Source organism: Echiichthys vipera, assembly GCF_963691815.1.
Source record: "Echiichthys vipera genome assembly, chromosome: 5".
Taxonomy (NCBI): domain Eukaryota; kingdom Metazoa; phylum Chordata; class Actinopteri; order Perciformes; family Trachinidae; genus Echiichthys; species Echiichthys vipera.
Genome location: NC_139830.1, coordinates 8,202,455 through 8,214,752, shown reverse-complemented (window position 1 = coordinate 8,214,752; position 12,298 = coordinate 8,202,455). Strand labels below are relative to the sequence as shown.

General features: G+C 40.2%; 1 protein-coding gene across 3 annotated transcripts in view; it reads left to right on the top strand.

The window, feature by feature from the left end:
- The window catches only part of rap1gap2a (RAP1 GTPase activating protein 2a), a 46,974-nt gene that overhangs the window by 17,306 nt on the left and 17,370 nt on the right, over nt 1–12,298 (top strand). For 2 of the 3 annotated variants that reach the window (XM_083913838.1, XM_083913840.1), the window contains exons 2-3: nt 4,387–4,471; nt 11,193–11,228. In XM_083913838.1, coding sequence (XP_083769964.1) covers nt 4,387–4,471; nt 11,193–11,228 — 121 coding nt within the window. Of the gene's footprint in view, nt 1–4,386; nt 4,472–7,831; nt 7,921–11,192; nt 11,229–12,298 lie in introns of those variants that run through there. The other variant, XM_083913839.1, reaches the window with a different exon arrangement.

Here is a 12,298-nt window from a genome sequence, read left to right as displayed (position 1 = left end):
TTTCCGAAGTTCCCTCTTCTGACTCACTTTCTCCATGACCTGTTCTTCCTAAATTGTTTCTTTGCTTCCTCCCTCCTGCTGTTCCAGTAATGTGCACTCCCTCCCTCCTTCCTCCCTTCCTGGGTGGGAGTCGGCAGCAGTGACGTAGCTCTTCTTTCATTGCCACAGAGACAGTCCAGGCTGCAAGAACAGCAGCTCCCCGTCTTTTCTCTTTCTGTGACAGACACACACGCTTTCCCTCTGCAGATAGCATCTCTCTGTTTGCAGGTGCTAGTGTATGCGTAGGCAGAGGGATAGGTGTCATCCTCGTGCCTATACAGGGCAGCTGTAGAGCCCCAAGGGAGAGTGGTCTTAACAAGCTTTTCCTTTTCACAGGTCAGTGGTGTCCTACTTACCTTGGGGCTGAGGAGAACAAAAAGAACAATGAGCAATGTCCAGCTAACATCATGTTTTTTCTCGTTTTTGTAAGCGCTCCTTGTCTGTCTTGGCTTATGATGCTCATACATCCTTGAGCTAACATACTGCAGCATTACATACAGAGGGTGACGCAGAGGTGAACTGTGAAAGCTGAGACTAAGTGAGACTGTGGTGTGGCCTGATAGAAATTGAGAGGTTATGAAAGTCAACTCCAAAGAGTATTGTTGATTCAATTCAGGAAAGGGATAGAATCTTCTTTTTTTTTTGCAACCTTTCATGGGTCACAATCACAAGCTGTCGTTGCTCCCCTTTTTTTAATTGAGTGTTTTTTCTTCCTAAAATCACTTCACACGGCTATGTATGGAGAATGAGCCTTTATGGTTCGAGCTAACAACGCTGACTGATCACATGACCCACTAATGAAAGAGCCTTTTTGCTTAGTATTCCAAAATACGTGTCTGTGGCATTATTACCGGGCTGGATGTAAATAAGCCGCCATGTTGGTGGTGCTTCTCACAGCGGTTGGTCTTTCGGTTGAGATAGTCACTAACGGTTATGCTGCGTTCACTTGTAATCCGAAAAAGGGGAACTTCCAACTTCCGGGTCAGCCTTGCAGTGAGGGCAGAAGTGTAATAGGAACATGTGTGTGTCTAGAAGGGGCACTCAATTATATCTCTTCTAGTCCTTCCATCCACTAAATCTGAAGTGATCAGTTACAGCCTTCCACACAGCTCTTGTTTTAACTTAAGAGCTGCGTCTATTGTACTAGCAACATAATAAACTTACATGCCATCAAAATAAATATTTAACCAGTCATATACAGGTAACAGTTTCACAGCAAAAGGCTCTCACATAATAATATAGTATTATATGGTTATGGGAGGAGATTACATCCAACAAGCTCTACTGGAGTATGTTGGTAGATGTAGAGGCATAAACCAAGCAGCTCCGCAGCAGTTAGAAAAGGTTTAGTGCATCTGTGCTATTTTTTATGTTTTCAGGTCATCCGTTTGTACGTCCGTTCCTTTCTTGTGTACGCGATATCTCAGGTTAATGTGACTTCATGTCTTTCCCATTCTCATAAAGTTTATATCTAGAGAACACCTTGAGGGATTTTTTTCAAATGTGGTACAAATTTCCACTTGGACCCAAGGACGAACCAATCTAGGGACCTATCAGCTATCTGCCTGATGACAATTTAGCCTCTATGTGCGACGATTAATATTTTGGGCTTTCCAGTGTTTGTGGTGTCCTCTTCAGCCAGATGTGCAGTCATTGTTTACGGTCTGATTAACAACTTGAGAAGGGAGTTGGAGTTGAGCGACGGCGCCTCAATAAACAGCAGACAAATAATAAGGAGAGGGTAATGACAAGCTAAATTGTCTTCAGATTATAGCCGATGTGTTACATGATTGCAATGCCAATGCGTTTCTCCTCATTTGCTTTCACCTGCATGCAACCAAAGCCTGCTGATTGGTAAATACTACTCGGACTGCTGAAATCTGTCTGCTCCCTCTACCCAAATCTTGTGCCGTTGCTTACAGACTCTACATTCCTAGCAGAATCTGTTTATGGAGATTCGGGATGAACTAAGTGGGTTTTTGAGGTCAAAGTTCAAAGGTCAAGGTCACTGGGACCTCACGTCTGTCCGTCCTATTCTTGTGGAGGCGATATCTCAGGACAAGCTGGAGACAATGTTTTCCAATTTAACACAAATGTCCACTTTGACTCAAGGATGAACTCATTAGGTTTTGGAGGTCAAAGGTCACTCTTGATCTCACAAACCGCTCTTTTGGCCATAACTCAAGAATTCCTACGTTAATTACGACATTAACGTTAACATTTCACACAAACGTTTGATACGATGAAATGATGAAGTGAATACATTTTATATCCAAAGGGTCAAAGGTCAACTTCACTGTGACATCATGTTGCTGTCCATTATTTTAATACCATTACTCAGGAACAGAAGGGGGAGACATTTGGTGAGATACCGAAGTGATGACACTAATCTTGAAACTGTGGTGACGGTGTAGATCTAAAGAAAAATACACTTTATACCTTTTTATTAAATCCCTTCAAAGTCTAGACAGACATGGATGTAAACAGAAAACGAGTAACTGGTTGGAGGAGGCAAACTATCACAAGGCTAAAATTCTAGTTCCTCCATATTCTTTGTAAACAGGGCTTGATATTAACACCGGTCCACCCGCCAAATGCCGGTGAATTTCAGCTGTGGCGGGTAACACAGTTGCTCCTACTAGTCACTTCCGCTGGTTGAATTTAATTTTAGTCTACTCAAAGGTCATCTAAATTAATAAACAGTTGGCAAATGGATACAATGACACTACAACTCCCAGGAGCACTCGTGACGGACGACACTTCCATGTTGGATGGACAAAAAAACAAACAGTTAAGTTGAGAAACACAGCTACAACTAGAGAGGTAGATCCAGACGTGATTAGAAACTATCGAAATGTGGTGGAAAAAGAAAAGAGTCTTCAACGCTGAGTGGAAGTCAGGTAGAGAGTGGCTAACGTATGATGGGGTTTCATTTCTGATTTGTAAAACAAACTTCAAATTTGAAACTGTAAAAGAACACAAAGTTTCCGTGACTCATCTAATATATGGGGGAAAAATATGTCATGATTAACTAATGTTTTGAGATGCACCTGTACGTGATTGCTGCATAGATATCCTGTATATAGAGTGATTTAAATTAAAGCTATTTAGATGTTCTATGTTTTATGAATGGTATGTATTTGAATTGCATTAGACTTCAGTGTTTATTGTTGTTATAAGTAGATATAGGATGTTGTTAACAGTAGACAGTTGACAGTATTCATCTTTCCAGGTTTTTTCGGTAGAGTTATCTCTGCACTATTTTTTCGATATGGATAAGAAGCTGCCCTTTATATAGGGTTTTTTTTTTCTTGATATACTATATACAAATGGGTGGCTAGTGAGAATGCTGAATGGCTAGTAACTTTTGAAAACCACTAGCCATAGTGGCTGGTGAGCAAAAAGTTAGTGTCAAGCCCTGTTTGTAAACCTTCCTGATCTTGATCACATATTCATCATAAGAGGGTCCGTCCCCACAAGTACCATATCCAATAACCGGTTTCTGGAGTTAACTGTCTGGCTGTCTCCCAGTAACCGCACGACCTTTCACATCTGGGATCATTAATGTGCACTCATGCTTCTGACGCTGCAGAGAAAAAGCATGAAAGAGGAGAAGGGGCTTCAGGTCCCAAAGGACTTCTCTTAAAGTCTCCTTGATGGCTCCTTGGACTCAAGAGAGCAAATGAACACAGCAGAGAGACAGCTGATGCTTCACTGCGTTTTCTTACAGGCTCTCTGGCTCACTTTGAAACCTTGAATTATAGCTAAAATAAAAGTATCAATATTATACTGTTTAGTAAGTTAATTGCATTTAGTAGTTAGTTTACTAGTTTATTTAGCTGTTGAGTTAGCCTTACTTTCACTAGCGTAATAAGGCTTGATAATGATGCATTTATGAGCTACTTAGTTATTTCAGTAACTTCATTGTTGGTTTCAGTTTCTCCAGGGGAATTTTTGTTCATATGCGTTAGTGTTATTCTTACATTGGCCTCAAACTTTCCTTCATTTGCTCCTTGTGTATAAGTTGCTCCCAGTTAAGACGAAAGGAAGACAGGTGACACAGGGGAAATTAACCTCTTGAAAATGAGATGTCCTTTGCAGTTAAGCTAATGACAGAAAGCCATGAATAAGTTGTTGGGTAATCAGTGGAGAAATAGTGGTCTCAGATGTCCTTTATCCAAACACTTGAATGAAGAAAGGGCAGTGCATCAGCCTAATTAAATTACCATGAAAGTGCACCGCGTACGCAAATGAGGATGGGCGACCTTTTATAAAATTTGGAATATTTTGGTGGTTATGAACATCAATCAATCTTGTTTACCCCTCATTGTGTCCTTTTCTCTCCAGGAAACAGGAGCTGCTGAATATTTCCAACGTCCCTCTGGGAGAATGTCCCCCATCACCACCCCGCACTGCACCGCCCAACATGAAGGTAGGACACACACACACATGCACACATGTAGCTGGGCATACATACTAGCAAAATAGTTCAGAGACAGTGTCACAACAGTTTTAAGTTAACAGCATGACACATATTACAGTAATTTGACAGATTTCAATGTTTTATTTTTCAATATATATTTTTTAAAAGTAATCCATGGGACTTTTTTACCAATCTACTTGTTGTTTATTCTGGCAGCGTTTTCATAAACCAAAAAATGTTTAGTTTATTACGTTTATTTACACCAGGAACAATGTACAAAAAAAAAGCATTAATCTCAAGAAAGAGAAGGAATGCTTTGTACCAAATTTAGCTGCTAGCTACTTTCCATTCCCATAGTCTCTTGGCAGGTGAAAAGACACAATAAATAACAGAGCAAATGGGCAAACAAACTATTGGTGCCCATGCAGGCATATGCACACACACACACACACACACACACACACACACACACACACACACACACACACACAGGAATAATAGAAATATCAAAATAATGCATACTATGTGCATCCAAAGTTCTAAAAACTGGTCGTCAAAATGTCTAATTAATGCTGACAAGACTGGTGGCTTAGAATCTATTTTAACAGGAAGTCTGTGCAGCTTTTCAGATTGACAGGCAGCTTATTCTGTTATTTATTGACTTTAAAAGAAAAGGAAGATTGTGAAAAGGTGGAGCCTTGTTTAGGGATGCTGCAATCTCCCCTTGAGGCAGACCTTGAAGCTCTGCTGGTTCCCTCAGAGCAGAGCCGAACAAAGCTCTGAAAGGGTGAATGAGCAGCATTATGAATTCTAAACTGACATCTGAATACAAAAATGTGTATTCAATTTACATTTTTTGTAATATCTATAATATGCACGTAGATTCACTACAATAAACTAGTTGAATTCAAACTCTACAGATTGTACTCACAGCGTGTTGTTTTGGTTTTGTGCTATTTTTGTGAAGCATGTAATTTCAAGGTTTTCATGGGGATCAAAATTGAAGTTAGGATAGCCTATGTTCAAGTAAGATATTGAATCATTTACTAAAAAATATTTAAGTATCTTTGTTGATTTGCCTCTCGAGGCAGGGCAGATGGGAGCCTTGCCATGATCTCACTTATTTTTATTTCCCCTCATTACTTCTATTACAGTACTGTTAACACTTGGAGTCTTTAGGTCAGGACTCTAAAGTTCAACGTATTGCCAATATACTGTAAGTTTGTGTATGATAAAAAGAATTGCAGTTGTGTTTTAGATTAGTTCATGACCAACCACAGGAAAGGCTGGAAGCTTTATTCTCATTTGGCATCCTGACATCACATTGTGAGGTTTAATCAAACAGTGTCATCAAAGGAAACTTTGGCCAAATGCTGTGACTCCGCAAATTAAAAAAATATCAGAGCAAAACCAAACTGAATACTGTATACATATTAAATCCATCCACTGATTCATGCAGTGACATATTATAGTGCACATATAGAGAAACTATTTGACTATTTATATGAGATTGTAAGGTGTTGATATTTTCAGACATTCATTACTCACACTGCATTGCAGTGACTTTTTCATTTTTCCTCCAGTGTGATAAAAGAGAGGATACATTTTGCAGGAAGGCAGATTAGCAGGGTGATATAGAGGAAATAGATGGCGGTTCCTGAAAGAAGGAGCCACTTTCTGCAGCATGTCACCTTGAACTAAGCCATCATTATTGAATCTGCTCAAAACAGCATAGAGGCGGAGAAAGCACAGAGAGGAGAGACACAGAAACAGTTTGCTCGTGGTGAGAAAGACTGATTGACTGAAAATATGGTCAAGCTGAAACAAGAATAAACACTTTAATATATGAGAGAAATGTAATTCAAGCCCAAAGACATCCGTTTTCCTCTCATTATGGCTGATTTTTGGTGATGAATCGGCAACCCACAATTTTGCTGTGAGCTTGAGTGGTAAGACATTCATCACCAATGTCACTCTGCTAAAGAAGCTTTGATGATTTCCTGTAATCACAGTTCGCTTGAAATCCATTAAGAGGCTATATCACTTTGGCTTTAATGTGTATGAGAGAAAAAAATGTGTGGAAAAACCACAGATACTGATGTGTAGTAGCCTAAACGTTTATGTGACACATTAGGCAATGCAAGGCAAGGCAGGTTCATTTATGCAGCACATTTCAGCAACAAGGCAGTTCAAAGTGCTTGATTTGTAGATCTGAGATGTATTTTGGCCCTAAACAATCTTGTGCTTTATATTCCAACAGTAGTATTTTGACATCAATGTTTTGCTGTGTCAGCGGCAGAGTCATTAAAGGTTGACTTTTAACATTCAGCAGTGTCACTACAAAGTGGCGAGCATGCAAACACACAGACACACACGCACATTGGCTTTCTAAGAAAACATTCATCCCGCTTTTAAGATTGGTAAGCACATGTTCATAAAAGATGTTTTGGTATAATCATGGTGTCTCATTTGCATAGCTCAAGACCCACAGCTAAACATGCGCACAAAAACACGGTAAAAATTTGACAGCAACCCAAAACAAACAAACTTGGGATCACATCACGTGTAAAGGCCCCTTCCGCACTTCCTACAGTACACCCTTACTTCTGGCTCCCTTGCTCTGACCACACCCATCTTTAAACTCGACCTTCATTTTCTATCTTTACAAATCTAGCAAGTGTTGTGACTGTATCTTGCACGGTTATCGGACCAGGGCCATAAAATGGAAGGGCCCCTTCCCTACTTCTGACCCTTGCTGAGATCGCACCCAATTTCCGCACCATTCATCGGTAACAATACCAACGTTGCTGTTGCTGCTGGTAAAAGTGCCATCGAATCCGTTGTTGTGCATCTTACCGTCTGGATAATTCACTACTCATAAAGACAAAAACATACTCCTCTGATTGCACGGACTACGTGTCGTTGCTACGCAGCGTAGTTATTACTGCTTCTAATACAGTGGTCATAAAGATTAGTTTCCTTGGAAGCCACACATACTGCAGCAGGACAGGTGTTTGGAGCTTGGAAGTCAGGTAGGGACTTAGTAAGGGAGTAGGATATAATTGTTTTTAAAGGAAAAGCCTCACAGTTGTCACAGTCACATTACACATAATGTATTGTGTATGTGTGTGTGTGTTTGCATGATTGCCACTTTGTAGTGACTGTCATTACTTAATGTTAACAGTCATCTTTAACAGCTGACACAGCAAATTCAAACTTAAACAGATCTGTGTGTGTGTGTGTGCGCGCGGGCGTGTTTTGTGTTAAACACACACTGGAAAAACCTGTTCGGTTTTAACACAACGTGCAGTTTGCCGCATGACTTGACTTTCCTGTTTAAACTTTAGCCGTTCAAAGGCAAACTACATATGAAAAGCGAGTGAATGTAGAAGAGAGGGAATAATTAGAGGAAGGCAGAGACATCAGGGGGCTCAGGTGTTTTAACGACTATTTCTAAGGTAAGTGTTAAAGTAAGTTTTGACTGAAAATTGAACAGTTGTCTGAGAAATATTTCCATTAATCACTTCACTGCTCAGCAGCAGCGGCAGCATGCTGTTTACTCTGTAAATACAACATAAGGGTTACTGTCTAAACAGGAGTGTGCAGTTTGAAAAAAAGCTGACAGGGTAACAAGCATCTCTAAAACGTCTACACTATTTTTATGTCATATTTATAGCAGATTTACACCCACGTGTGAAGTATTTCACAACAGTATTTCGTAACCCACAGACCAAGCCAAAACAGTGTTGACTGATGTATCATATACAGATGTCAGCAAGTGTTGCAGGTATACGACAGAGCTGATGCAGCTGCTATAAGGGTGTTAACTGTACATCTGATAGCATCACCTTTTTGACCCAGAGAAGGAGTTTGTTGTGGGCAGGAGAGAAGTCTGTGAATGTATTGGCCATGCGTGATACTCGTGTCACTTGAACTCAGTAGGGCTAAGGAGACGAAAAAAGAAATAATGGCAGACATACAGAAACCACCAGCTAGCAAATTTAGCTTGTTCCCATCAAAATCCTTTCCCTAATCTTCCAATTAGTGTTTTTGATCAAGATAAATTCTGTAATATTCTTTTAATATAAAGGATGACATGATGAGACATGGAGGCCGCCGTCCCTGTCTGTGACTTCTCATCATTGCTGTCAATGTGAAGATGATTGCGATCATGACTTTACATGAATTTGTGTGAATTCTCGCAGTGAGTCTGTCAATCAGGCGGGCAGCTGATCTTATCTGCCTGCAGTCTGTCATGGCCCAAGCGGGTTGCCATGGGAGATGAGAGATGCAGATGTTGTTTCTGGGCTAGAAAGAGAGAGACAAAGAGAAAGGGAATCAGAGGCAAAGCACGAATGGATTGGAAGTGGGAGAAAGAAACAAAAGGTGGGGAAATCAGTATAGAAATGGGACATTATTGAAACGATAAGAAAGCATCAGAGAGAGGACATATTAGAATAGTGAGACACATAAAAGAGACAGAGCAAAGTGCAAGGACAGAAACTACAGACATGCTGGTCCCATTTTAGATTGACAGCGAAGCAGAAAGACAGATAGGTGTCTTTTGACCCTGCTCTTGTCTGGTCACTGCAGGGGATCTATAGATGATGATTGAACACACTGTCAGCGCTACAGGATCCCACTCAAGTTGTGCCAGGGCAAGCTGCATCAGTGCGTCTTTTAAACTGCCACGGTCAACAGTTTGTGAGGACCTCACATCATGTTAAATTTAAAAGAAAAGAAAAGGCTGCACAAGCTTTTTAGGAACACATCTCCTTCCTTCCTCTTGTCGCCCTCATACGATCCAAGTAACCATTTAACCATACACACACACATACACACACACATACATATACCTCATGATAACATGTGCAGTCGGCTGAGCACACGCTGACTGCCAAAAGTTGCTATCTAACAGATACAGACAGCTGTGCTGATTGTTGGTCTTGCTGTCAGGTGCTGAGTGTTGCTTACAGCACCTGTAACTGGTTAATATTAACTCCTCGATATGGTCTGTATTCGTAGTTCTGTCCACAGTGAGAGTCAGTGGTAAAAGTGTAGTACAGTTCCTCTTTCACTGCTATAATCCAGTCTTTGAAACTAAGCTGTAAAACACCAGGTAATCACTTCTCCAGACTTTCCTGGTCAAGGAACAACAGTTCACTGGTGAGGCATTTATTTCCTGGTTCCTCTTGCTTTGTATTTTATGACATGCTTTGTACTTTATATCGCTATGAGTGTGCAGCTCCCAGACTGGTGCATTTGTAAGTGTGATTGAGGGTGTTTTTAGTGTGTGGTATTGGCTGTCAAAGTCATTCAAGCTTAAGGCTTGGCCATTATTCAATGTGATAATTCATCCATTCATTCAATCATCTTCCCATGGAATTGATAAATAATATTGAGATTTTGTGAGAAATTCTCTAGATAAACAATAAAAAGCACATAAACTCAAACTTCTAAGAACATGTTGTCTAAAATAGTTGAGGGAATGCAATTAGAAAATGCAGTCTAGGTTTTATAATGAAACTTTACATTATTTATCTCACAGATGCAAATTACATCAAGTGGCTTTTACATACAGTAACCTATAATTTCACATTTGTGAGATATTGTAATATATTAAGATAACCTTCTTCCGGCCGAACTATATGGAAAAAGGTAATAGAAAAAAGAAGGAAGTATATTGTCAAAACAATATAAAAATGTCTATCATATAAATTTTACCTCTGTAATTTCTATTGCTATGTCGGAAAAACTGTGTTACGACCATGTAAAAGTCATTGTAGAAGACGCCTTCTATTCTGAACCCTGCATGCATGTTATGTTCATTTTGCACAAAAGATCTTAATAAACAAGAACATACGCAGTACTTTTCATTTGTCAAGTAATTAATTAACACTGGGTTATACAGAAATAGACATGAAATTATGGGCTATTTATTAATTGCGTTACCAGGAAATATCCTTTATGCTGTATATATATATATATATATATAATAAAAAAAATCATTATTGAGATACACCATCATCAGGCAGTGCACTGTGTAGTAGCCAATTAAGGTGGAAGCAAAGCACTGCTGCCATAGAAGCTTTACCAGGAATGCTATTATGAATGTATTCCTTTAAACCATTATTTATTTGAACAGAAAATTAAATTGGGTGCCATGAATGAATGTCTCCTGTGTGTGAGTGAGTGAGTATGTGTGCACACACTTACAGTCTAAACCACACGTGTGAAAAAAGTGAGGACAAAGACACAAAGCATGCAGACCATTATCACTCTCACAGCTTGTTTATGTGTCAAGGCGGACGCCCCGGGGACAGGGACATGCGAGTGCACTCAAGGATGCATGTTTGTGTGAGTGTTACTTTTTGAGGAAGTGATTGCTTATCAGTATGTGTTCATGTGGGTGTGAGAGGCCGGAAGTCTCTCCCCTTCCCTGCCCTATTGACACAGAAAAGTTTATATGTTGAGAGTCCACTGCGGTGAGCAGCGAGATCCGCTGCCATCTACATCAGGGTCAGCGATGTAAGACCTTTTAATTCAGACGTTTTTGGTTTTGCTTTGAGTGTCGAAACACTTGTTTAAAGTGTAAATTAGAGTCAAGTAAAGGGCAATGACTCTGCTGTTGCACTGATTAAATGTGTGTCTGGTGGCGCTCTGAAAGTCAAAGTTTTGCAGTGTTGCACCCTGTTTTAAATGTTTTGTAATCTTTCTATGTCTGCTTCAGTCTGCAGAGTTCTTCGATATGCTGGAGAGGATGCAGGTATGACATTCTTATTAATTCTTTCTTTGCCTCTGAAACTTTGAACATACCGAGAGATGGTGTCTGTTGTCTATCTTATTCCCTGACCACAGCCGGACATGAAGACATAATAATAAAACACAATAACATATATAGAGATGAGACATACATTAATGATTCAATGAGTGTAAGTCAGCAGCCCGCTGGGTTCAGTCTGTTGCTCAGATGGGATAATGGGCATGCTGTGGCCTGAGGAGAATAGCACTGGAAAGATCTGCACTGGATTCACTATTTCCTCCTTCTCTGTATGGAATTTATTCAATTCATTGATTTTTAAAGCCTTTTCCTCTCTCTGTGTGACACTTCTTTGTGTGTGTCCCCCCAGCCCCTCGGGGCACCAAGGGCACAGGCTTTGAGTAGTCGGAGGACAGATGAGGGTATAAAAAGGGAAAGGAAGAAGAAGGTGTGAGGAGAAATGAAAGGCATAGAAAAAGATGGACGGAACAAGTCACCAAAGAAAGATTCACGCTGAAGTGCAGGGAAAGAAAGGGTGTATGGTTGGAAATGGGTGGGTGGTATGGAGACCAGTTGTACCAGGTCTGGCAGCATATTCTCATCCACAGGTTTGTATGATATCTTACGAAAAGTTATGCACAAACATTCGTATTACATCTAATGAAATATGATCGTGTTACGGTCAGACAACAACATGTGGCGGTAAGGGTTGGGCATCAAAATGACTTAGTTAAGATTAAAAAAAATGTTGTGGTTTGGGGAAACGAACACCTGTCCCACAAGTGAAAGTCCCGTGTCCAGGAACCTGTCCACCACCCGCCTCCCTATGAGTTAAGCGGTCTTATACTACGTTGCTGGATGTAATTTCTACCGTAATAAATATGTGGATCCCACATAAATTACGCTGTAAATGTTCATAAAGTGAGAATAGAATGACCCTTACTTTTAAGCTTGGACAACAACCAGTAGGTTTGAAGTGACTGGGGACTGGAAGGAATGAATTCGAGAAAATTTAGGCTGCAATCAATGAAGGCAGCACCTCTGTCTACCTAATATAGTTTATTCCTCTGTACCAT